We start from the raw sequence: 27463 nt of genomic DNA, 5'->3' as shown, positions 1-27463 counted from the left end.
AAGAGAACAGACAGAAAACCTTCCTTTTCACACCTTAAAACTTTACATCTACCAGTTTTTCTTTTACAAACACCTGAAATACAAAAAATGTTTTTTTTCCAGTCTTTTATGTTCTTGACATTTTGCTCTTCCTCCCTTTGATGAACATACAATGAACAACTGAGTTGCGCTGAAACTAAAACAAAAAGAAACAGGCACCGATTAAACTGTTTTAACAAGTTTTTTTAGTTATGTATTCATAGTTTTAAGTAACCTGAGTAAGTAAATAAATAAAAGTGTTGTAGGAACACTTTATAAATACCACAAACATGCAACCCCCCAACCCAGCAAAATACAATATTACCTCTTTGTCTGGCTGACTGTAATTGGTGAGTTGATATTTTGATGTTACTGTACATGATGTCATCTGTGATCATAATGAGTGTATACTTTACTTTGTTCTACAAAACAAACCTGGACACGTATAGTCTACAAGTCTGAGTCTCACCTTCAGGTTTCCTGTGAACAAGTCGTCTAATCAGCAGAACCACAACACAGACTGATGCAGCAGTCAACACAGGGAGGATGACACGGACATGTGACACGTGTTTATCATCAGGAGGAGGTGTGGATGTAGGTGGAGGTGTGGTGGTGGGTTTGTCTAAAACAAAGCAAGCACAGTCATTTAGAGTCCCCCGAGAGCAGCAGTGCCCAGCCTTCTACCTTTCTACCTTTAAAACCCGCCTTCCAGCCAAATGGCTGGTAGGCTTTTAGCTAGGCTTTAGCTTCAGCCAAGTGGAAGCTAAATTGTCTAGTCATTCATATGTAAATTAGGTTGTTACCTGGGAATTCTGGAGGGAGGGGAGTGGGGGTGTGTGAATGAGGGGGTGGGGGAGCTGCTAAAAGCTGTGAACTTCCTTTTGTGTTCGTCTTGATGCATTCTCAATCATCCAGGGAAATAAATCTCCAAAAGTCACCAACTTGGAGTGTTTCAGTTTGCCATCTTAGGGAGAAATCAACACACATGGGTGTATGTCCTTTGTTGCTGAGATTTATTGATAAATACAGTACAAAAAACCAACCATTTGTACACATATTTACAAATAATAATAAAAAGTGAGTGAGTACATTTCAACATTTTCAGCAATCACTCACAATCCTGGCACTGCCATGGTATCTGTAGTCTGCATTTACCACATGTGTATCTGAACACATCGCACAGTGGCATGATTGTTCTTGCATTTGTGTTTGACCTGACACATGGCTCTTTTTCCAGGACTAGGTGTGGAGGGTTGTGTCCAAATTACTTCAGTTACTTATTCAGTTTATGCATACAAATATGATTTTTGAACTCAAAAATTAGAATAAAATAATAACATAAATATAATAAAAATCAATAGGAAGAAAGTTCCAGCAGAACCAGGCGCAGAGAGGGGCGGCCATCAGCGGTGAGCAGTTTGGGTGAGAGAAGGAAAACAGGATAAAGTCATGCTGTGAAAGAGAGACAGAGATAACAAGTACGATTCAATGCAGCGAGGTCTATTAATACATAGTGGGTGAGAAAGGTGACTGAATAAAAAACACTCAATACATCATGGGAATTCCCCAGCAGCCTACACCTATTGCAGCATAATTAATACATATATATACACATATATATATACATATATGTATATATATGTACACATATATACATATATATATACACGTATATATACACGTATATATATACATGTACATGTATATATATACGTGTATATATACGTGTATATATATATGTATATATGTGTACATATATATACATATATGTATATATATATGTGTACATATATATATACATATATGTATATATATGTACACATATATACATATATATATACACGTATATATACACGTATATATATACATGTACATGTTTATATAGTTCTAGGCATTCCAGGATCCAGGTGTGGGGCATTGAGTCATAGGCGTTCTTGTAATCAATCCAGGCACTGGTCCTGCAGATTTCACCTATTTTTATTTTTAGAACATAACTCCCACGATAAACGAGGGTCCACTGTATCAGAATCAGCATGTTAAACATTTACCCAATAAATTTAAATTGCATGTAACTTAGTGATGTAGTTCAGTTAAGTATTATTCACACGTATATCATATGATTATGCCACTTCCTGTATGAGCACCCGTTGATGCATACTGCTTGTTGTAAGATTTAATCATTTTCATTAATGTGCCATGTCTGACCGCGTTTTGAGATAAGGCTAAGCAAAGGGTTATTCAAAGGTTGCCCCTCTGCAGATGGCCCTTATTGAGAGTCCTGACCACCCCTGGCAGGAACGTGGCCTGTACCTGACCCTGCACCTGCTGTTTCTGACTGGAGGACAGGTGGAACGTTACCCAGCAGCAGGGGCAGTTAACGGGCTTTGCTGTTTGTGCTACTCTACACCCCCGAGATTGCTTTGCTTGCTTTGCTATGTACTTTCTTGCTGTTCAGATGATTCAGTGTATTAAACTCTGTCTCAACAATTCTAATCTTTTCAGGGGGTCTTTTTCTTTAGTGAACTGATGTTAATCAGATCTAAATAAGCTGGATCTCCATATCATCCGTTAGATAAGGTTATCATGCTGGCTTCAAAATTTGCGACTCCACACAGTTTATATTAATCAGTTTATTTTGTATCCTTGTGGTTCAGATGTGTCAAATATCAACACTGAATGTACCTGCAGATGTTTTTGATCACTCACTGAAAGTCCGTACAAACATTAGAGCTAATCACTTAGAACTGCCAGGAGGAGTCATTTTGAGCCATCACTCCTTTGTCTCCCTACACTCAGTACTCCAAGCCCATCATGTCTGATGTTTCCCTGATGTCGCCTTAATGTCACGATGTAGCTCCAGTACTGCGTAAGGAAAATGATGACTTACAATTTTGCTTTTGTAAAATAAAGATCTTAAATTCAGTATGTGCTGTCTCAGTCTGCTCCCTGGGTCAACCATGACACAGATCTGGCAAATTTTATTTATTTATTACTAAAATACTGTAATTACTCAGGGGAAAATCTGATATTCAGAAGAAGGTGAGGTAAAAGAATCACAGATGGGGTTAAATGATGCAACAATTCACATGATAAATTCAGTTTAAAGCTGATATTTAGAAGTACAGAGTAAGGACTGAAGTAAGTGTGGGGCTTCACAGATGCCAGTTAGACATTGTTCCAGTGGAACAGCTGAAGCTGCTCTTATGATCAATTGTCTTGCAGTAAATAGGCCTGGAAGAGTTTAGATATGGAAATGTTTCGGATAAGTTTCAAACATTATCTTATCTGTTACCGGTTCCCCATTTTGTCTGTTTATTGTAAGTTTGTGGGTTTGTTTTTTTATACATTATTATATCCAACCACCAGAATCAAGCTGCTGGTCTCTGATAGGTCAAATTATTCTCAATCAAAATGAAACCAATGAAACAAATAAGGTTTAATCTGAGGATCTCTCAATATTTAGGATATCTACACCATCTGTCATCATCTAGTATGAGAAAATATGGAGACCTTCAGCGTCTCATCCTTTCCACAGGGTTATTGAGGTTGATTAAATGATAATTGCCTGTATTTGTATAGTGTTTTACTTAGTCCCTATGGACCCCAAAGCATTTTACACACCCATTCACACACTGGTGATGGCAAGCTACATTGTAGCCACAGCTGCCCTGGGGCGCACTGACAGAGGCGAGGCTTCTGGACACTGGCGCCACCAGTAGGCAACGGGTGAAGTGTCTTGCCCAAGGACACAACAACCGAGACCGGGGCTCGAACCAGCAACCTTCCGATTACAAGACGAACTGCCAACTCTTGAGCCACAATCAGCCAGGTTATCACATAAATAACTGTGATCCTCAACTTCCAGGCAAGAAGAGGAAGTAGAAGTCACTGCTGTGAAGAAATTGTACATAATAAAGTGGCCGGTGAGTGTAAGCGCCATGAACAGACATCATTCACTGCTTAGTAACGACCAGTAGGTGGCAGCAGAGGAGCTTCTATTTGCAAAGCACATGCAGGCCTTCACTTGACCTTTGACCTTTAGTTACAGGAAGGAAAACACTGTAAGAGAATAATGTTTCTCTGAGAGAGGGAACAAATGGAAAATTTCACAATCATTTCTCTCACATGTAGTTCAGATGTGTTTCATCAGTCTATCGCAGGCTCACTACAGAGAAGCAAACAGCCATTCATGCTGTTAAATCAAAGTAAAAAGTACATGTTTTAGTTTAGTAGATGATAATGAAAAAAAATCACAGCACAAACAAGAACCAGAACGCAAGATGGACAACATCTGGCTATAAACAAGGACAAAATGCCATTCTTGTCTTCTTTGGGATTAAGTAAACAAGAGTTGCTTTTTGGAGGCCTTTGTTTTCCAGCCATGTGGAAGTCGACTTTACACCAAGATTATCTAGAAGTTTTTGTTTTTCTTTGTTTTTTCTGAATAATTTTAAAGCAGGGCCGTGTATCAAATAACGTAGATGTTTCCAGGAAAAATACTTGAGGAATACTATGTGAACTTTACTGTTCTGACCCAGCCCTGTGTTTCCTGACTCTTCTCCGAATCAGCTAATGATTCAGACGTTTGGGCCTCGGTGCGTTGCTCATAGCTCTACTGCACCACTACTACTGCTTCTCCGAGCCGCACTACAAAGGTGTTGCTGCTTCTCCTTTTTGTCTTTGTTTTCCTTTTTCTGTTGCTGACTTTGACCTTTAAAATGTAACTTGCTGAGTCTTAAGTAGAAAGTATATCAGTTTTAGAAATGAAACAGACATAACTGACTTCAATCTCTGGTGACCCAGAAAGTTTCAAACTTTGTGTCATCAGTCACAAGACGAGACACAAACCTTCAAAGTCAAACAGAAACCACAAACGACACAAACGGGGACACGAACAGAATACCGGGAGAGGACACAGGTAGGGATAATAGAAAAACTAAACACAAGACTTGAACCCTAAGAACTAATACAAAATGGAAAAAAAATAATAACAACAAACTCAAAACTCTTTTCCAGCGACCCAGGACCTCGACAGCTCTAAAACAGAGGCATCAAACTTAAGTTTTAACTTCTTTTCTTCTCATATTAGGTTTAAAAGTGCAGTGAAACTTCTGTACAGTGACAGAAAAAAGGAATTTCCCTTATCTGGCAGTCATTAAAGCTGGCTGTGTGTGGCTCACGATGCAATTTAACGCTTGCAATCATTGTCAGGAAACCATTTGTATGACCTGAACAACATCTCTGAAGTTTAATGGACCTTGTTGGTAATTAGTACCTTTTGATATATTTGCTGGGTGAAATTCCCAAGCTTCAAACATATAAATATGTCACGGCCCAGAGGATCAGCAGGTCACTGATCAGTAGTTTTCTCTCTCTCACGGCAGGTTCACGACCTCGGCCCACCTGGGCCTCATTAGTGCAGGGAGTAACTACTATACATCGCTGGATCGTTTTGTGCGACTCGCATCACTGCAGCCCACTTCTGAGCAAGTCTACTCAGGCATCTCAGCGCATTCCTTCTTCTTGCGTTCCCCGAGGGGCATTCCTGTTTTGAGAGTGTTTGGAGAGACACTGATCGTGAGAGTGCCTGAAGAAGAGCAAGTGTTTTTTCCCCCTCCCTGGATTTCCCAGAGCCTTTTCCCTATCACCGCTCTGTATATATCACTTCCCCTGCACAACTTGTATATACACCTGGTGGAACTGTAATAAAACGGCGAACCGTGACAAAATTATCATAATTCTTTCTCCTTCTCATCAAACATTCCTTTGTGTTCCCACAAATGATGTTTTTGGTTGTGACACAGGAAAGAGGACTGAAACACAGCTGAAATGAGTGAATCGCACAGGGAGGAGGACTACACATTCCTAAAAACAACTGTTTCAGTTGTTCAAGGATGCCAAATGTGACACCAGACACATAATATTTGATGGGCGAGTTTATTTCTTAGACTTGTACATCATCAGTGTTGTTTATTAACACCAGCCCTGCCTGTATATGTTTTTGTTTGTCTAAGATGAACTGAGCAATAACATGCACAAAAGATTGCAGATGATCCTATTTGAAACTCATATCTGGAAATTTTATGACTATTATTTTTAACTTGTTATAAGGTTCAATGAACACGATCTCAGCCATGGTTCAGGCTCTAAAGCAGGGGTGGGCAATCTCAGTCCACGAGGGCCGGTGTCCCTGCAGGTTTTAGATGTGTCCTCGAACCAACACAGCTGATTTAAATGGCTAAATTAGCTCCTCAACATGTCCTGAAGTTCTCCAGAGGCCTGGTAACGAACTAATCATGTGATTCAGGTGTGTTGACCCAAGGTGAGATCTAAAACCTGCAGGGACACCGGCCCTCGTGGACTGAGATTGCCCACCCCTGCTCTAAAGGGATCACATTAAAACTCTGTCTTTTGTCTTCTGGCCAACGCAGACAGACACAGAATATTTTATTTCCTATTTTATATGTCAACACTGATTTACTGATATGAAGCTTGTCCATCCATCCATCCATCCATCACGGTCTCTTTTAAAGCAGAGCTCCCTCTCTTGTTCACAGATGCATGCTATGGAGCCTGATTCCAATTTGCTCTCTTGGAGTTTGGAAAAATTTCCAGCGATTTCTTTTTTTATAGTAAAATCCCAAGGAACAGACACAGCTCATCTACGACGTGTCAAGGCAGATCTCTGACTGGCTGATGGCCGCCCCTCCCTGTGCCTGGTGGATTGAGGTTTTTGCATAAAAGAGATTTTTTCTTTCCCAATGTCGTCAAAGTGACTGCTCATACAGAATGGGGATCGTTTGATTGCTGAGTTTTCTTTCTTTTATAGTAGTCTCTACTTTAAAATATAAAGTACCTTAAGGTAACTGTTGTTGTCATTTGACACTATTTAACTAAGCTAAACTGACTTTGTTTAAATGTCACTTGGGAATATGTGAGGCAGAGTTGAGGCAGTTAGCCTAATGTCAGCCCTCAGTTAATGTGGTCAGTCAAGTCCAAAGATTTCAGAGATTATGGCCAAATCTGGGCAAAATATTAATTACCATCAGGAATTAATGAATTCCTTGCTCCTGATATCCAGACTAATTTGGTTGGTTCTCACATACATTCCTCCTCCAAAGGAAGCAACACACTCAGAAATCTGTTCATCCATGACTTTGTGATGTTTCCTCTAATTCTTTTAATAATAATAACAACAACAACAATAATAATAATAATAATAATAATAATAATGGATTGCATTTATATAGGGCTTTTCGGGACCCACTGGTGAAGGCAGCTACAGTTTTTTTTTTTTTAATTCTTTATTTCTAAAATATTACTTCACGAAGGTGATTACAGGCATTAATCAACACAATTTACAAGGGAAAAACAAAGCAAAACGAAAGAGAAAGAAAAAAGAGTAAAAAAAAGAAAAGAAAAAAAAAACAGTCGGGAGTGACCAGTTAGCTAGGTTGGTGGTTTCAAGCTTTGAAAAGAAGATTCGGTTTATGGGTATTGGCATATAGAACCCACTTATCCCAACACAAATGGAACCAACCCACCCTGTCATTGACATGAGCTGTTACTTCCTCCATCCTATAAATCTCTAGCGTAATTTTCCCACCATAATGACAAGGTCGGTATATCTTATCCAAGACTTTGTATAGAAAGTCCCAATTTACGGAGTCGAAGGCTTTTTCTGCATCAATACTCATAAGCATGGATGTACTCTTAGATGCCTGTATCTGATGTATTACATGAAGAGTTCTGCGTATATTGTCCTGGGTCTGTCGTCGTCTTATGAACCCCGTTTGATCATTACTAATCAGGTCGGGTAAAAGTTCTTCCATTCTCCTGGCCATTATCGAAGTAAACAGTCTATAATCTATGTTAAGGACAGAAATGGGTCTATATGAGCCACACTTCATTTTGTCTTTCCCTTCTTTCGGGATAGCCGAGATGATAGCCTTCTTCCAACTCGGCGGGATTTGCGCTGTTTTTAACACCCAGTTAAAAGTATTGAGTAATGTAGGGATCAAGTCCTGTTCGAATTCCCGATACCACTCCGCGGTGTAACCATCAGAGCCTGGTGACTTATTTGATTTCAACCTATTGATGGCATTCATAAGTTCAGCTTCCGTCACCTCCGCTATCATCATTTTATTTTGTTCCTCATTAAGGCTTGGTAGGCATAAAGAATTCAGGAATTCAGGAGTCCCCCCTGGGACTCCCATGCTTTATAAAATGATTCAAAGGCGTCCTGTATCTTACTAGGATGAGTCATTATATTTCCCGTCTCTGGGTGTTTAATTTTAGTTACAGTATTCTCCGCTATCTTCTTCTTAAGTTTCCATGCTAAAATCTTCATTGATTGCGATCCCCCGTCATAATATTTCTGTTTCAAGTATAACAATTTTCTCTTTATCGTTTGTGTACTCAGCGTATTTATTTCATTTCTAATCGTTGTTAATTTCTGCAAGGTGCCCGCTGAAGGCTTATGTTTGTGCTCACTTTCTAATTGTTTTTGAATCACTTGTAATTCTTCCATTTTTTTCTCTCTTACTTTTTTTTGGAAGGAGGCAAACGCTATCTTCCCCCTCATGACAGCTTTTAATGCATCCCATAGCATCGGGGGTGACACCTCCCCATTATTATTCATTTCGAGATAGTCTTTGAGCTCTTTCCTTGTTACTTTCCTAAATTCCACATCTTTAAGCAGAGATGAATTCAATCTACAAATTGAAATTTTGGGGTATACGTTCATATCAATTGTCAGATACAGCGGTGCGTGGTCACTTATATCTATCGAGCCCATCTCGCATGTTAAGATTTTATCCCTATCTCTTCCAAACGTCAAAAAATAATCTATCCTCGTGTAAAGGGAGTGTGGGGCTGAGACATGAGCGTAATCCCTCCTTGTAGGAAAGCGATTTCTCCATACATCAATTAAACCTCGTCAAACAATGCTGAAATTATTTTATATAAGGTACTCGATCCCGGCTTCTTTCTATTAGAGCTATCTAGATCCGGCTGCAGGCGTACATTTAGATCGCCGCCGCAAATTAAAGGGCCTTGAGTTTCTGTCACCATTATATTAACAATGTTCTTAAAAAAACTTAAGTCACTTCCTGGTGGGGCGTACACATTCATTAAAGTAACCTGATTATCATCAACTGTTCCCCAGACCAGTATAAACCTCCCATCCTTATCTTTAAGTTCGAATGACTTTTCAAAGTTCAATGCCCTGGAAATCAAGATCACCACACCCCGTCTGCGGCCGGTGTTCCAGATCTACTGGCGTTTAGATCAACTGGCGTTAGTCGAACAGATGTGTGGCAGTCTTGCGTTTCAGTAGCTGCTACCGACAAACCAGCAAAAAACGCCAAATGTGTCATCTGTGACACTTGTGAGGTTGTCTCAAACACACTCCGTCAGTCTTGATGCTGTTGAACAACAAAATGTTTAAAAATGTGGCGAGTTTACCTGGTGATATCCTCATGCGCGACGCGATCGCGAAAACAGCAAACAAGTATTACCACGCCGATGTTGTTCACAGGACAGCAAGAGTAAACAATCAGGAGACTCTTGTCGTCATTATCGTTCCCCTCGCACGGTTTATTTCTCCGGTTTCAGCGTTTTTGCTTCACAACTAAAGCGAGCAGTTTACTTTGTGCACTAACATGGACTCGAGTCAACCAGCGCCACCTCTGGCCAAGTGCCACAGCCTACAGCCAGATCAACCTGTGACACACATCTGCAGCACGTTTGAATTCGTTTCATGCACATTTGTACCTTTCAATTGTGTCTGTTTGTGCGTCATGCAAATAAACCTTTGAAATGAATGAAATGACACTAATATTTCATTAGTGTTGTAACATCACATGTCGTTAGCGTAGTCTGTCTGCGTCTTTTCTCTGCGAACAAACATTTTACAATTGGTAGTTATATACAGTCTGTATAAGTGTGGTTAATCTAATAAACATTTGTAAGGAGATGGCAGTTACTGTGAATGTACTGCAGGTGATTAGTAATAAACAGTCAGACAATGACTCTGACAATCTCATTCAATCTTGCAGATTGCACCTTCTGTGGAAAGTGGTACCACACAGTGTGTGTGGACTTCCCCTGTGCAGAAGGCGACTACAAATGTTGTGCATGCTAAATAAACAGAAAAAAGTGATCCCTGTTGTCTTTGCTTACTGATTGTTTTTAGTGTTGACAATCCACATTGTTGCCATTGCATCTTTCAACATGTTTGTGGGTAGATCTGGATGTACCAGGGGTTAGTGCAGCCACTCAGCCTCTACTCACTGTGATCATAGCAGCAGGTGCAGATGTGTCACAAGTTAATCTAGTAGTGGGCTATGGCACTTGGCCACAGGTGGCAGCAGTGGACTGACCTCCATTTGAAACTGCTCCAGCTGCTGTGTGATAGTGGATCTGCTACAAATTGAAGATCATAAGCAAGTTTTGGAAATTAACCCTTGTATTATGTTGAAAAACAAAAAAAGTGACATTGATTTTGTTGTGGGTCATTTTGACCCGTACTGTGTAAATCCACTCAGAACTGTCAAGAAACTGCAATAAAACAATAGCACCTTTATTTTCCATTAGATAAACATGTAGAACACAGACATACAACAGTTAGACTTTCCATAACTATTTTAGGAACAATATGGTTTTTCGTTCTTACAAACACGTCTTTTGAACTTGCCCAACGTTCTCAGTTTTTCAATGCTCAACATTTTCGATTTTGTCCACATGCTGGACAGAATGTAACTGTGTGCTTTCTGCAGATGTACTTCTTGCATTTCTCACAAAAAGTGCTTGTTTTCAAACAGGAATCTTCCTAACTAAGATTTAAAACAAAAGATTTCTACGTCTCCTCCAGTCTCACAGATGACAAACCAAGCGACACACCTGAGTCACTGACTTTCTTAAATCCACTCACTCTCACTGACTGTTTATTACTAATCACTGTGTAACTGCTGTGAATTCACAGTAACTGCCATCTCCTTACAAATCTTCATTGGATTAACCACACTTATGCAGACTGTATATAACTACCAACTCTCCAGCCATGTTGATGGATTGCCTATATTGGCTGGAAATATTAATTTCCAGGGAAAGAACACAGGCAGACTCTGCTTACAGGATGTGATGTGACAACACTAATGAAATATTGATGTGTCATATTTTTCAAAGGCGTATTTTATTGTTATGGAAAAAGAGAATATCAAAATCATGATGACCAATTGGAGTGGTGATTTCTATGACTTTGTGTATATAATTTGGAATTTTTTACAAATGTAGGCTAATAAGGAATATATGATATCATTTCATTCATTTCAAAGGTTTATTTGCATGACGCACAAACAGACACAATTGAAAGGTACAAATGTGCATGACACGGATTCAAACGTGCTGCAGATGTGTGTCACAGGTTGATCTGGCTGTAGGCTGTGGCACTTGGCCAGAGGTGGCGCTGGTTGACTCGAGTCCATGTTAGTGTACACAAAGTAAACTGCTCGCTTTAGTTGTGAAGCAAAAACGCTGAAACCGGAGAAATAAACCGTGCGAGGGGAACGATAAGGACAACAATAGTCTCCCGATCGTTTACTCTTGCTGTCCTGTGAACAACATCGGCGTGGTGTTACTTGTTTGCTGTTTTCGCGATCGCGTCGCGCATGAGGATATCACCAGGTCACCACATTTTTAAACATTTTGTTGTTCAACAGCATCAAAACTGACAGAGTGTGTTTGAGATAACCTCACAAGTGTCACAGGTGACACATTTGCCGTTTTTTTGCAGGTTTGTCGGTAGCAGCTCCTGAAACGCAAGTCTGCCACACATCTGTTCAACCAACGCCAGTTGATCTAAACGCCAGTAGATCTAAACGCCAGTAGATCTGGAACACCGGATTCATACGCTGAGGAGAACATGTTTGTAAAGCCCATCCTCCTAAATTTTTCATGTTCATTATTATTCAAGTGTGTTTCTTGTAAGTATACTATCTGTGCTTGATCTTTCTTAATTTTAGTCAAAATTCTACTTCGGATTCGTGAGCCCGTTCACATTAAAGGATATAACCTTAATTCCCTTAGCGCTCATTTTTCCGAAATAAAGTATCCAAACTTAAGTAACTTATCGACTGGTAAACTCCCTCTAAAAACCCGAGCAATGAACAACAACAACTATCCAAAACCGGACAAATTAAAAAAAAAAAACAAACAAACAAAAAAAAAACAACGTGATTCCTATCAGACCCTGGCACATAAATCCCATAAACAGGGGGAAACCTCCACTGGCTGAAGGGCAAGGGCCCCTGATAACTCCTTTAAGATGCATTTCTCCACAGTCTCTATAGCAATCTTAATCATCTAGTAAGGGGAAAGTATTTGTTATCTCACCCACTTCGACAGAACAGTATATCTCCAGAGGGAACGTGGGGTTCCCTCTCAGTTCCTCACTGCTCCCAGAGCCCGGTGTGCTCTCTCGATACCAAGCTCTGTGCCCTGGGGGAGGTTGAGGCATTCCGTCAATACTTCTTCCACAAAAACTGGCATCGAAGACCCCTCCGCTCCTTTGGGGACATTATACAGCCTCAGATTCTTTCGCCGGGCCCGGCTTTCCTGATCCGCGATTTTACTTTCTTGCTCGCCGATAATTTTTAGCATCTTTAGCATCACCTGTTCCACGTTTTGGACCCGGTCTTCCATCTTCGCGATACGGGTTTCTGCTTCGGTTATCCTATTATTGGCTCTGACCAAGTCTGATTTAAATTCTTGGAACTCTCTTCAAAAGTCCCGTAGTTTTTCCAGTATCGTGGTCAAAGCCAAGCCTTTGTCCATGTTAGCCCTAGCATTGGCTTCATGTCGAGGTGGCGATGCCGCTGCCGAAAACCCTTCGTTTACGCGTTCTTCTGCCGATCCTTTCTGTTTATCTCTTTTCCCCATGTTCACCCCGCTTATATCTCTACTATCTATTAAAAATTGGTAATAATTATGACACTTCACGGGGTGAACGAATTAATTATGAGAGAGCTACTCGTTAGACTGCCATGCGTTGGGATGGCGTCACCGGAAAAACCTCACAATAACACCGGCAGCTACAGTTTTAATGTCACGTAAGCTCTGATGTCCTCTGACCCAGATGAGTCATCTTATATCCATCTTCCTTCCTTCGTGGTAAAGGGCTGGAGCCTAAGACCCCATTATGCGATGTTGCCTGTGTCACGGGTGTTGTGTGTCAATTTTGATATCATGTCATGTAAAACGATGTTTGTGGCACCTCCAAGGTGCATTGCATCGAAGATAAAATATATGATTGTGTCGGTTTTGACCTACAGCTAAATGATACTTTAGATCAGGAGCTCAGACACATACAGTCACACAGAGGGAGATGTTGTCTGTGTGGCGACACCTTCCTGCTGTTAGGATGCCTGGGTCGTTGACCCAGGGTTTTTGAGTTTATTATATTATTTATACTTTCTAGTCTTTGGTTTCTTTGAGTTCTGTCTTATGGTTTATGTCTCTGTCTTCTCTAGTTGCTCTGTCTCCCCTATCACCTGTATCCCCTTGTCTAGTTCGCGTCTCTGTGTATCCTTAGTTCCTATATCCCCATGTCCAGTCAGTGTCTTTGTCTGCCCTGGTCCCACGTCTCTGTTCCCTCTGTAGTGCCTGCAAGTGAGTCTGTGTCTTTGTTCAGTCTGTGTTATGTGTTTCCTGTTTTACTTTGAAGGTCTCTGTCTTATCTCAGTGTGTTCAGGTTACGCTTCTTTTGTCTCGTCAGTTCTGATTTGCCCCAGCTGTGTTTCCCTCCTGTTACCCATTCCCTGATTGCTCCCTCTGTGTATTTAAGCCCCGTGTTTCTTTGTGTCTGTGTTGTGATCTACTCTCATTTATGCTGTGTGTTCCGTTTGCCTGGTCATGTAAGTTTATTTGGAATTTTGGATTTTGGATTTCTGTTACGTTTTGCCACTTTTTGCAATCCAGCAATAAAAGCTGAGTTTTGAGCCACTTTCTGCCTCCGAGTGTCTGCACTTTGGGTCCTTCTACTTCCACTCCTACCTGCACACAGCCTTAACCTGACACCTGCGCCTTATACCCGCCTCCTGCAGGTATAAATATCAGGGATTGTCAGACTGGTTGCGGTGGTGAGCAAAGCAACCATTACAGCAGATATACCTTAACCCAGATGCCGCAGAGCGAGAGTCAGGATACAGTCTAGACAGGTCACCAGCTTGACACAGGGCTGATGCAGAGAAACAGACAACCACACACTCATGTTCACACCACACTAACGACAACTGAGAGCCTAGACAGGAAGAACACGCAATCTCCATCCAGAAAGGCCCAGGAGAGGTTTCTTCCTCCCAATGTTAAGAAAAAGCTATTTTGAATTTAAAACGGATGTATTTCCCCCTCTTTACACTGAGACAATTTATTATAAAAGATTTTTTGCACTGTGTGCAGTTTATGACAGGGATTTAGTCATTAACTGCGGACAGAGCCGGCAGTCCAGTCTGTGCTAGAGCTGATTTGTCACCCTGCCACACAGATGCTGGATGAGTCACAGGGTGATGAGTTAAAGTCCGCCTGAAAGAAAAAGACTGGCAAACAACAGAAATACTTCAGGACTTTATTCTGTGTGAAAACGGACATGAAGCCTGATTGTATACTTGATTTTTATAGCAGAGATAAATAGAAGTGTCACAATGAAACGACTGCTTGACATTCAAAAAAATACACAAAATATTTTAAAATATAAACAAAAGGTAAATACACAAAGATCCTCTTAAGAAAAAACAAAGCTGAAAACCAGAAACGCTGTGATGACGAGTGTTTCAGATGAGTAGTGCACCATAAATAAAGATTATAAGGAGAATGACTAAAGCCTTTCCACCCTTATTTATTATATTATGTTTGGATATTGGGTTTTTTTTTTTTTTTTTGCACCATTGTGGTCTTGCTATGAAGTTCAAAAGTGGGATTAATGGTTTAGCAAGTTGTGTCAATCTTACAGTCACAGTTTAAAGTATCAGGAAAGCAGCTCTTATTTCATTTTACTCAACATGGTAACATTTGCTGAAGGCCAACATAGATTCATGTGGGAATACGTTTCACATGTGCAAGCATAAATCGAGCCCAGCTCGAAGGTTACAGCATCACTAACATGAAAACTGAGCATCACATTTTGACATGAGTGCGCATGTATATGTGCATGTATGTATAAATGTTTTTACATTTGATTCTGGTCTCTGCTGAACAACCTCCAAGAATGACCGTTGAATCAGTCAAATTAATTTCACTTCACACTTGATCTACTGACAAACTAAAGCAATTTCCTGATAAAGTGCTGAGTTCAAGTGTGAGACACTAATGTGCAGCCATAACATTAGTAATAAACAGAAGCACCCTGTTTTTGTTAAAATTGAAACTTATGAACAACGGCAAGTCTAATTTTACTGTGTAAGCTGGATGCAGCAAAATTAGACAATAATTGTTGAATCAGCAGAATTCTCTGTTTTCTTTTAGATTTTCTTTACTCTGAATTCCTCACAAAGACTTTCCATCATCTCCATACCCAGAGATAAGACAGAATAACATTTTATGGTGACACTTCATAATTAATTTCTTTGTGAGGTCCCTGGTGTCTGTCCCCCTGTTCACTGACATCACTTGGAAGTCGAGACAGCAGCAGAAGACTCAAAGTTTAGCTGTTCAGAGGTCTGAGATATTTGGATGTGCTGCAGATCATCAGTAGGTTAGTGTGAAGCCTGACTCTTTTATCCTTTATACTTTCTGTAGATCACAAATCCAGCAACAGCAGCAACAACGAGGGCAGCAGCAACTAATACACCAACGATTAGTCCAACAGATCCTGCAGGTGAGAAACAGGTGTGAGGTGTCAGCTGTCATGAGTGAAGAACAGAACAGAATCCATTTCCTCTTCAAACTGCTGTCAGACATTATCTGCTGCACTCTGATCACATCACTCAGACCAGCTGCTTTCTACAAAGTCTCATCAACAACATCTTTAGAAACAAACATCAACAAGCAGGAAGCAGCTTCACCTCTGATCACACACACACTCAACTCTACTCACTCACCTCGAGGATCAACAACATGAAGGTAGATGATGCTGATGAGCTTCAAACCAAATGTTCCCGTCTCAACGACACGACACTCGTATGTTCCAGTGTCATTAATCGTCACATTGTTCAGAATCAAAGACACGTCTCCATCTTTCATCTGTTTGTCCTTTAGATCCACCCGGTCCTTAAAAGATGGATGCTGGCGCACTAAAGTTTTCCTCCCATCCCGATACAAAAAAACATATTCGTCTCCCAGGTCAGCTCTTCTCCACTCCACAGTCTGGATGTTGTTTGGAGCTCGACATGTCAGCGTGACGTTCTGTCCAGACTCAGCTGTGACGTTTTTCTGGTCTGAAAGAGAAACTATACAGAGCAGAGAGGTTAAAGTACAAATGTTCACTTCTGCAGCAGACACCAGAACTCTTCTGCTGAGAATTTCCCTTTAACTTCAAAGGTGAATTCCAGAAAAGTTTACTAGTTTAACTGGTGAATTTTCTTTTCCATAGCCCTTAAAAATTTCTTCTATACTGAGGAGGAGTGTGAAGAGTTTCTTAAGGCAGAGAAGCTCATTTAAATTTCAGATCTTAGAGTCTCACAAAAGTTATTCATAGACAGATTACTGTTACTTTCCCGTAGGAACGCTGCGTTACTGTGTTACTAAAACCGTGATATTTTTTTGCGAGAGGGTCTCATGACAGTGACGTAAGCGAGTGCGATGTTTGTGACAACAGCTGTGTGCAGATCAACAATGGATAATATATCGAGTACGGGAGAGAGTATGAACGTGCAGCGTTTAAAGCGTGGAAGTACTGACCTTACTTTGAGTTTGATTCCATAAAAGTGACAAAAACATTAGCGTCCGTTGTGCGTGGGAATAAAACTTCTTTTTACAGCGAAAAAACCCTAAACTTCCAAGCAAGCACCGAGTGCGCTACGACGTAATGGGAAACTCACAGAGAAACTAGCGGATTCTTCCACTGAGCGCTGCGGCACACCTGCACCAGAGTAAACCTCCGCCTACCCCACTCCTGCTTTACAGGTGAAAATAGAGCAAAAGGACCACTAGTCTTTGATGTTATTTTTTTTCTGCTGTGTTTTACTTGCATCTATTTGAAAGAGTGAGTGTAAATTTTATGTGCTGGAATGTGCAGAAAATAGGTTTAAATGTTAAACAAATTTCTTCCAGTCAGAGAATGGTGCATATAATTACATTTTTGCTTGATGCATGAAGTTAAAAGACTAAAACTAATAAAATGAATGTTAAAAAGAAACTTTTCCATTTGATTACATTTTATATGATGGATTAGGCAGAAAGTAGAAGAGTAGAAGATCTATCGCTTTATCACCTATTCAGGTTGTAAATCATGTTTTTAAAAAGTAACTAAGAAACTAATTACTTTTGCAAATAAGTAATTGCAAAGTAAAGTGAAGTGACGTTGTCAGAGGCTACAATGCACGTGTACCATCATGAATTTAAAACAGAAAAGTGGGAATCATGTGTGGCTGCCATTCACATGTGTTACTGATCATGTGACTCTGAGGGTTTACAGATTTACACTCCTGTGACATAATATCACAGCACAAGAAATGTATATTTTTTGAGCATTATTTATCAAGGCGTTGACATGAACATGACAATTTATATTAACTATGCACTGAACTTTATTTCAGTGATTTGCCACACCTTAGATTAATTAACAAATTAGTCAACAATTTGTCTTCTGAGAGCTAAATTATCTATGATGGCTTACCCAAAATACCCAGCAACTTAGCCCTCACATTTCGAGTGTATGGGAATACACGCCACACTGAAAGCTAAATATCAGATATTAACCATGTACAGTCATAAATCCATCTGAGAGCAAGACACAGCTTTACTGAATTTAATTTAAAACTATAAACGCAGACAAACCCTAAACAACCTAAAGTTAAAAACCCTGGTTCCAAGACCTGGAGATCATGACGACCACATTCAACTGCTGCTTGTTTGTGTGTCTGTCTGTATTCACCCAAAAAGCTGCCCTGTGGGGCAGAAATTAGATGATTAATTTTGCTGCTGATGACTGTCCCATTTCTTCATCTTCTTCACCGTGAGAAACTCTTACGTTGCATAGTTTAAAAATAGTTTTTAAAAATCATTTGTTTCAGAGCATTTGGCTAAAGCTCAGCCAAGTATGGCCCCGTAGACTGCACTAACATTATTAAAGGCATATCTTTGTTCTAGACTTTGAGCATAATACTCCTCCTTTCTCTCTCTTCTCCCTTTTAGTTCTGCTGAGCTCCCTATGAAGTCCATACTCAACACTATGAATCAACCTCAGCTCATATGTCTACTTCATTTGTGATGAAATAACAGGGAACCAGACCTCACCTGCCCATAAAACTACATGTACAGACAGTCCCCCATCTGAAAATGAGGGACTGTGAATAGAAATCTCTGTAACTCTTAAAGTCTTAATGGAAAACATCTTTAAACACATTTGAAGTAAACACGAACACCAACTAAGGGTTAAAAATCCACATCCCAAATTCCCCCTCAATATTTGATACTTTGGTAGAGACCACAGCTCACCTTGAGAGGCACAAACCAGCAGGCGCACAGAGAGCAGAGTCCAGCCAAGAAACACAACCATTCTCACCCTCCGATAAATGAAATGATGAATGAAAACTAAAGTGCTGAGAAAGCTAAAAATTCTGACTGTGAGGAGTGGGAGGAGTTAAGTGGGAACAATGCAGTGGGCGTGGGTGAAAGGCTGTTACACAGCATTTTTTTCTGATAATAAAATGAAGCCTTTATTTATTTATTTTTATTTATTTATTTTTCCATTTAAGAATTAACTCTCACTATTAGGGAGGGCCAGCTCTGCAGCAGTGTATTCATTCAGTGTGGCTGTAGCTCAGGTGGCAGAGCAGGTCAGCCACTAATCAGAAGGTCGGTGGTTCGATCCCAGGCTGCACCCTGGCTGCATGCCAGATATCCTTGGGCAAGATACTAACCCCATGTTTACCTACTGGTGGTGGTCAGAAGGCCCAGTGGCACCAGTGTCTGGCAGCCTCGCCTCAGTGCGCCCCAGGGCAGCTGCGGCTACAATGTAGCCAGTGTGTGAATGTGTGGGTGAATGACTGAATGTAGTGTGAAGGGGTCCTTAGGGACTAGAAAAGCGCTATGCAATTGCAGGCCATTTTCGGTTAAGGTTTCCTTCCCCTCTGTCTTTCTCATTGCATTTCCTGTTCCCTGCATGCAATTTAGAAACACTTCAATTAGAATAACATTAACCTAAACCACAGACTGAGCAAAGGGTCATATTCACTAGAGATTACCTGGAACTTCCATCCACATAAGTTCTTTTACAATTGTCACGGTTCTGGGTGATTTTGACCAAGCATTTTCAGTTTCTTATGTTTTGGCTTGTTTTTGCATTATGGATTATTTTCTGATTCTCTGGTGTTTTGCTGATCATTATTATTAATCTATGTTTCAGGTATTCTTGGTGAGAGATTAGTTCTTAGGTTGTGTCTGGTGTTTAGTAAAAGTTTAGTTCAGTGTCAAGTCTGCGTCTCTGTTTCTTGTCTCCTGTTTTATTGGGAAGGTCTCCCCCTTTGCTCCCCCTGTCTCGTTAACCCTGATGTCTCCCAGCTGTGTCTCCCTCCTGTTTCTCATTCCTGACTTCCTCAGTGTATTTAAGCCCCGTGTTTCTTTGTGTCAGGGTTGTGTTGTACCCTCAGATTTGCTTGTGTGTTTCTGTTCACTGTGCTCTTTGTCAGTTCATGTTTTGTTTCGTCACCAGCAATAAAGTTGAAGTATTAAGTTGCAATTCAGTCTCCGAGTCCTGCGTTCGGATCCTTATCTCCGCCTGCCCGCACACAGAGCCCTGACTGCAATAAACTACTGTACAGTACTTACAGTGCTTGTTTAATAGTACAGGCCTTTATACTCAGCTCCACTCAAAACCACTTCATGGCATTTCACCTCCTGTGCACATTTATAGTTTTTAGTTTTATAGAGGTCAGCAGTTAGTTACTTTACTAAAAAAGGGAGATTAGTTTGGACTCCTCTTCCTGGTCATCTGTGCTACATGGGTGGGATCGTGTTGTGCTGTCTGGCTCTCACTCGGTCTTGACTGGAGTGCTTCTGGTCCGACACACTGGTTTCCATTGTGGCTTGGGCTTCACTCTAGGCTGCAGCCACTTGGGGTATCTGGGCTTGTATTGGTTCCCATTACCCTAAGTGTGTGATGGTTTTCAGGCTCTGATGATTGCCTGTTGCTGTTTCTGCCAAACACTTAACCCAGGGAGAGTGAAAAAAAAAAAGGGGGGGGGGGGGGGATAACTATATATTAGAAGAATACAAAATGGTTTATGTCTCAACCTGTAGCTGGTGGCACATACGACAATTTGCAACCTTTTTCAATGACAAGAAATACTTGTCTGTGATTTCCTAAGGTTTGTACATTTGTTGTGGGATTAGGACACGCACTAGCATAAACATGTACTATCTCAAAGGAAATGAGCTTTTTATGGGTGGAACCAAATCAATTTCTCTCGTGTCTGTATTTGGGGGATCTATTGATTGATATAGAAGCAGGGACCGCCAAGCTCCCAAACATAAGTTAGTTTAGTGTTTTTCTCTCTCTCTGAAAAACAATAATTTAATGCCAGAGAAATCTGAACGTGATTTCGAGCTCTTACTTGGTAGAAGGAAGGAGAAAGAGAGAGAAAACTAAGCATGGTGAAGAGCGAGCAAACAGTTGATTTAACATCCTGATTACCACCATAGGTGTCAACAATCTGACCACAACGGCGAGCCCTAAAATAACCCAACAGGGACTATGACACATGCTTTTATATATGGAAACAGACACATATGAAGAGGAAGGACTGGGTCACTATATGTTGTCACTGCCGATGAGGAAACAGCAGATTACTAAGAGCAACAATGGAGGAAACATTTCTACTTTATCTCTGTGAGTAGATTCTCTCTGTTTACATTTCTGTACTTTAACCATCTGCTGTTGATGAGTTATTATGGAGAAGGCACGAAATATTTACGTCAGACTGAATTCATCTTAAGAACATCTTGAGGACGAACATGATCAATATTGCGAGTGATCAATGGTCGTGACAATTTGCATATTAATGATCACTGAACTGACTTCACAGCCCAATGTTCGTCGGTGGTGCTAGTTTCAGTCATACCTTATAAGACTGGGAAAACCTGCAGTCAGCTGAGACTGAAGAAGTCACTTGGATGAGCGACGAAAGGTTTCTCCCACTGAAAACGCTTCGTCCAGATGAACAGAATCAACTTTTTTAGATTTTTGAGATATACAGTAATAAATAAGCAATAAAATAAAAAGTAGGCTAAATGAGTGAAGAATAAGTTGTTGCCAGTGTTGATGTATATTACCTTGCTGCACAACCATATTAGGCAAAATCTCGAGGTGAATGTCATTGTAAATTGGTGCTATATAAACAAAACTGAATCGACAACAAATGGCCAGTCATATTGCTGTAACTCAGTATAATTGACCACCTATTGCATCCAAGTTGTGCAGAAGAACATTTCTGACAACCCAACATGTGGAAAGTTAAAGCTGATGTGCCACAGCACCACATGCATTAGAGAACCTTTTGGATTTGGTGAAAGGAGAGCTTTGAATTGTGGAGAAGTAGCTGACAAATCTTCAGCAACTGTGTGATGATATCTTGCCAATATAGACTAAATTCTCTGAGGTGAATAAATTTACGCCATGAAGAAGGCAAAAGATGGTTGAAACCAGTACTAGCAAGAAATGTTATATAAAGTATCCATTTAGAATTGGAGATCATTTATGGAGACCAGTTTCATCCCTTCTGTTTCTTTATCTACATATGATAGTATTTGTGGATATACCCACCCTGCTGCCAGTCCCTCTGAGACCTCCCCCAAACTGCAGCCTCAATTCACTTTCAAGCTGTCTGCCGCTACCTGCTAGAAATGCTGTCAAACCTGAAGTGAGGCTGTGGTCTCAGTGAGTGAATTGAGCAGTATGATGTCGCCAGTGCCTGCAGACAACTTGTTTGGTAATGCAGCAGCAGCAGTGTGGTGTCCTTTCCTCTGATGTTACGGTAAATGGGTTAGACCAGTCTCACCAATGAGGCAAGCTGTGGCTCAGACTGTCTGTTTAAATTAACCATCTTAAATTAACAGTCAATATTCTAATTCAAGATTATTAAATCATTCTCAAAACAAGTAAAGCATAAAAGTCACTTTCAACTTTAGCAAATAAAACTAAAAGCCTTATTTCAGGAAGTAGAGCAGGTAGCACTGAGTGTTAAACGCAAACGCAGTTGTTCTGCGTTTGCATTTAACACTAAGATGATGCATTAATCTGTGTGGAGCATCTATTTTTTCAGTCTGTGATTAACAGGAAACTAGCAGCTGTGCGGTGATCTAGTTTCCTGTTTCTGATGAAAACACTTTAACTGCTCAGGTTTTATTTTTAGGACTGCAGAGTTTTCTTGCACAGTAGCAGCATAAAAAAGAAAAAAAATCAAGACATTACTTTGTAGTTCTTGGAGGTGTCTGCCCTATACAATGCTATCCCAGATTCAATACTTTATAACCCAGATGCAACATACCCCTCTTGTCTGTATTTGTTTATGGTACGCCCTCTTTACCCTGCACATTAAAAAAAACACCTATATACGAATGGCATGGATCTCTGCATCTTGATCTCATTGCAGGTCTATCCAAACTTCTCGCTGTACTTTTGGAGGTCTCTTTACTGTGTAGTCCTGTTTCTCCTCACTTCTCTGGTGATGTTGTTGCCTGGATTCTACAGTGCATCGTATCCATCTCTATCTTCTTTTTCTTCAATCTAGTGTCTCCTCTTAATATGTGGTTGCCACATAATAAAAGGAGACACCAGAGTTTAATGTTCCTTGGTTACCTTTAGAAAACTAAATTGTTTTCCTCTCTGTGATTCAGTGAACTGTTTTATTTCTCTTCAGTTCTGATCTTAGTGCTGAGCTGTGCAGCAAATCAAGGTCAGTAACCTTTTTTCATTTATTTATTCCAATTATGTTAAATGATCAAGTCTGTTACTCCTTCTTTCAGTGGGGGTCACTAATGTAAAACTACTGAAAGTAGAAATAATTTTGTGGCATTATTTTTAAAAAAGATCAACATAATTTTTATTTTAACCCTCACAGCTCGTCTGACTGTGAGTCCCAGCAGCTCTCAGTTCTTTGATTATGACTCTGTGTCTCTGAGCTGTGAGGAGGACGACAGCTCTGCTGGATGGACTCTGAGGAGAAACACAAACACGGAAAACAGGACTCTGTGTGGGGTCGACTGGGGAAAAAAGAATAGTTCTTCCTGTAAAATCACTGATCTCTTTACATGGGACAGTGGAGTTTACTGGTGTGAGTCCAGAGAGGGTCCCACCAGTAACATGGTTAACCTGACAGTCGCTGGTAAGCTGAGTGTGTGGAGTTAGTGTTGATGAAGCTGTGTGTAAATGGATGAAATGCTGTAGTTTGTCTCTGTGTTGAGGTGGATCAGTGATCCTGCAGAGTCCTGTCCTCCCTGTGATGGAGGGAGATGACGTCACTCTGCTCTGTAAAACAAAGACCACTCCCTCCAACCTCCCAGCTGCTTTGTATAAAGATGGCTCCCTCATCAGGAAGCAGCCTACAGGTCACATGACCATCCAGCATGTTTCCAGGTCTGATGAAGGCCTCTACAAGTGTGACATCAGCGGTCATGGAGAGTCTCCATCCAGCTGGATCACTGTCACAGGTGACACACTCACCTGTCTGTGTTTCTGCAGGTTTCAATGTTCACAATGTGACGACAACTTCATGACTGTGTTTGCTTTGTTTTAGACAAACCCACCACCACACCTCCACCTACATCCACACCTCCTCCTGGTTGCACCTCTTGTGATACATCACTCTCCCCGCCTGTTGTCTCTGTGTTGTCATTCTTTTTAACAGTCTGTGTTGCAGCTCTACTCATTTCAATAATTCTGTTGATAAAACTTTGTGATGTTAGAAAACCTGAAGGTGACACTCGGACCTCTGGATTTGTCTCAGGTTTGGTTTTTTCAGAACTATGTAAAAGTATATCAATGACTTTAAACGTGTCATCAAAACTTGCACAGCGTCATACTGCTGTTCCTTTTGGTTTCGCTTCAGCTAATCAAGTGGAAGCTATAGAAGACAATCCAATCAGTGACGTCTTATGTGACATCGGACAGAGCAGAGGTGGTGTTCATGTTCTTTGTTTCTACTAATGAACAAATAATTGAATGAAAATGATTATCTGCTCTTCTTCCCTTTTCTGGGAGGCAGTGGGGAGGTAGAGCGTACAGACCGATCCAGCGGGGAGGTGTGGGAAGCCAGATCAGGCGCCCCCTTCCGGCTCTCCTCTCTGCTCTCTCCTATCTTGTCCCTTTTGTCTTGCTTCTCTCTATCACCTTTTCTATCCCTTTAAAGAAGTGAAGCTCCATAAATGCTAAAGAGTTAAGCATTATTTCTCAGTTGCAGTGAATAGATGAACTGTAGGAAACTAAACAGAAGAAAGAAGAAGAGAAATAACAATTTAACATAAACCACAGACACTCCAGGGCCTGATCAACCCTGGCAGGGCCTCCTTGATGAGGGTGTCTAGTGATAATGGCCGAAACACCCGATGAATCCAAGGTCCAGTACTGGCGATGTGTCCCAAATCTTAATATGATAATCTAGATCAGAAATCTAATCCCCCTAAAAATGGCAGATTAGCCTTAAAGACGGAAAGTTGAGGCACACAACGATGTCTCTGGGCTGCCTTTCCTCAAAACAGCCATTTAAAGCATTATCAGGGACTACAACATCTAGTCCTTTTACTGAATCGAAGAAATAAATCACTCAAATAAACAAATAGCTCATCCTTCAGCTACCTTTTGGCCGCCAATTGACCTTTGACCTTTGACCTTTCTGTTTACATCATTCTCCTTGTGTCTGTGTGGGTTCTCTCTGGGCGCTCCAGCTTAGTCCCACTGCCTAAGACATACGAGTGAAGTTATTTGGTGATTCTCGAGTGATTGTGATTGAGTGTGGATAGTTTGTCTTGCTACAGTCTGTTTTGTATCGCATCTTTCACACTCAGCCTGGGACAGTCTCCAGACCCCACTTGAGCATAAAGTGCTAAGTATTTTTTTTAAACAGGTCGAAAGTAGTTGTTGTGTGTTTGTTGATGAACCATAACAGGGAGCATCTATTGTTTTTAGCCTATGATTAACAGGAAACTAACAGCTCTGTGGATTCCAGTTTCTGATGAAAACACTCCAGTGCTTTTTTATTAATAGACTTGAGCCTCCAGAATTTAGTCCATCGTCCTCAGCCTCTCCAGCTTTTTATATACAGATGTAAATTGACTGATACTAAAAAGAACACATAGATATAGATAAAGGACATGAATGATTTTTGTATCTTATTCAAATCAGCCGCAGAGGTAGCTTTCAGGCTGTATAACTTGCATTGATGTCCTCTGTGTGTTTTGTTCCGCAGGGATAAATCGGTATGCACTCTACTCAACAGTGAGGAAAAAAACACCACTTATTCACAAATCGTGAAAGAGAAACAAATCAAAGTCAACAGGTGCGGCTTCTCTCCTTTGTCTCTGTCATTGTTCCGAATCAGAACAAGATCCCAGCACGTTGATATTTTAGTCAGTATCAAAAGGACACTGATCAATGGCCATGAGTCCCATTCACAGAGAGTTGGGGAATGGCTGCAATCACAGCATTGTAAGATGGTGACAGATGTACCCTTAGGCTCTTTTCACATAAATGGTGTCCATGACTTTCTGCTAAAACCAGCTTTCATGTGTACATCCTCATCATTGAAAGAGTGTCCACTGGCCTGTAGCCATATATAGACTGTGACGTTTTGGCATTTGTGCCGGGGCGCTCGATTCTTGGGGCAGACCAGTTTTTGGCGCAGCATATTTTGGGGTTTTGCGTCAGTATTGAAAAAGCTGAGATGCACTTTCTTTAATTAGTGGAGCAGGAAAAAGAAAACACCAAGAACTGTGTTTAAACCTGTTAAATTGACATAATGATGTTTGTCTTTTCAGAGTTTCCATCAGAGCCAGATGCCATCTCCCCCCTAAAAGATGTAGTCCACCAGTCCAACCACTGCAGTCCAGCTGAGGGTCTCGAATCCGTCCACCCAACACCTCAGATAACAATTACTTGTATAACCGATTAGTAGATAGATAGTAGACGGGGGCGACCGTAGCTCAGGGGATTGGGAAGCGTATCTGTAACCGGAAGGTCGCCGGTTCGATCCCTGGGCTCTCTGTCCTGGTCGTTGTGTCCTTGGGCAAGACACTTTACCCTACTTGCCTACTGGTGTTGGCCAGAGGGGCCGATGGCGCGATATGGCAGCCTCGCTTCTGTCAGTCTGCCCCCGGGCAGGTGTGGCTGCCTCCACCAGTGTGTGAATGTGAGAGTGAATGAATAGTGGCATTGTAAAGCGCTTTGGGTGCCTTGAAAAGCGCTATATAGATCCAATCCATTATTATTATATCTTCTGTTCTTTACATGGAGTTACAGTCACACAACTTTTGTGAGACAAGAAAATCAATTCAACAGTGAAAAAGATTTCTTATTAAAAAAAAAAGACTAAAACAAAAAGCAATAATAATAATTGTCTTTATCACCACAGCAATTATCTGGTTTCGCTGCAGGATCAGTTAGCTTTGGTCTCATTTCTTTGTTCTTATTTGTGTGGTTCTGTGGGTTTTACAAAGATTTCTGATCAAAAATTTGAGGCGTTGTGGCAAACCCGTGCGCACTTCTCTTCACTTTAACCAGACTGTAAACAGCATGAACATCATTCAGAAGGTCGACAGTGCACAGAATATATTTAGAACAAACTGTACGTGTCTATTTGTACATTTTGATTCAAGGAAATTGAATTTATGAGACTTTACTTCAGTTGTTTTTCAAACTAAGCATGCCTCCATAGTATTATATCTTTCGACTTATGCAGCTGCACACATTCATCTTAGCGTGTTTTTCAGTGTTTGTGGACACAGGGTATAGATTTTCTTTTAAACTTCTATGGCTGATTGCTTTGCTCCTACATTGTTCTTCAGTTTATTGCTATTATGTCAGTTTGATCAAAGAAAAAGAAGTAAATATTACATATATTGTGAGGATAAATGTTCAAACAGGTCATGTTTTTGATGCAGTTGTAAGTGTCGTGTTTGATCGTGATATTTGCCTGTAAGTTGCACAATTGTGAGTCATTATGTTGCTGTGTATGATTAAATGACAATGAAAAACAAATGTAATGCTTATTATTAACAAAATTCATGTGAAGCAGCAAAG

The 27463-nt window shown here is 40.7% G+C and overlaps 2 protein-coding genes and 2 long non-coding RNA genes across 4 annotated transcripts in view; 2 read left to right on the top strand and 2 right to left on the bottom strand.

Moving 5' to 3' along the window:
• Positions 1-413: 413 nt before the first annotated feature.
• Positions 414-27463, bottom strand: part of LOC145425605 (low affinity immunoglobulin gamma Fc region receptor II-like) — a 137008-nt gene continuing 109958 nt past the window's right edge. Inside the window, exon 5 of the mRNA XM_080298806.1 lies at positions 414-640. Within this exon, the coding sequence (XP_080154932.1) occupies positions 441-640 (200 nt within the window). The 3' untranslated portion in view covers positions 414-440. The remainder of the gene's footprint in view (positions 641-27463) is intronic.
• Positions 14628-19162, bottom strand: LOC113019519 (butyrophilin subfamily 2 member A1-like). The gene is made up of 3 exons (XM_026163277.2): positions 18670-19162; positions 16113-16460; positions 14628-15883 (listed from the first exon to the last, which is right to left on the bottom strand). The coding sequence occupies exons 1-3, from the start codon at positions 18728-18730 to the stop codon at positions 15789-15791; spliced, it is 504 nt and encodes a 167-aa protein (XP_026019062.2). The 5' UTR covers positions 18731-19162; the 3' UTR covers positions 14628-15788.
• LOC113014665 (uncharacterized) lies at positions 22510-24398 on the top strand. The gene is made up of 3 exons (XR_013906343.1): positions 22510-23555; positions 23635-23880; positions 23967-24398. It is a non-coding gene; the product is annotated as an uncharacterized LOC113014665 (long non-coding RNA).
• Positions 25038-26651, top strand: LOC145425637 (uncharacterized). The gene is made up of 2 exons (XR_013906350.1): positions 25038-25724; positions 26203-26651. It is a non-coding gene; the product is annotated as an uncharacterized LOC145425637 (long non-coding RNA).

This window comes from Astatotilapia calliptera, chromosome 3, assembly GCF_964374335.1.
Source record: "Astatotilapia calliptera chromosome 3, fAstCal68.1, whole genome shotgun sequence".
NCBI classification, from domain to species: Eukaryota; Metazoa; Chordata; class Actinopteri; order Cichliformes; family Cichlidae; genus Astatotilapia; species Astatotilapia calliptera.
Note: the sequence above shows the minus strand (reverse complement) of the source record. Positions and strands in the feature narration are given on the sequence as shown.

Bases quoted from the DNA above. Each gene is read 5' to 3' on its own strand.
- LOC113019519 (XM_026163277.2), bottom strand. From the start codon at position 18,730: ATGGTTGTGTTTCTTGGCTGGACTCTGCTCTCTGTGCGCCTGCTGGTT. The intron at 16,461-18,669 runs GTGAGCTGTGGT...TGCTCTGTATAG, and splicing joins GCTGGTTTGTGCCTCTCAAG to TTTCTCTTTCAGACCAGAAA. The intron at 15,884-16,112 runs GTGAGTGAGTAG...TCTCACCTGCAG, and splicing joins TCATGTTGTTGATCCTCGAG to GATCTGTTGGACTAATCGTT.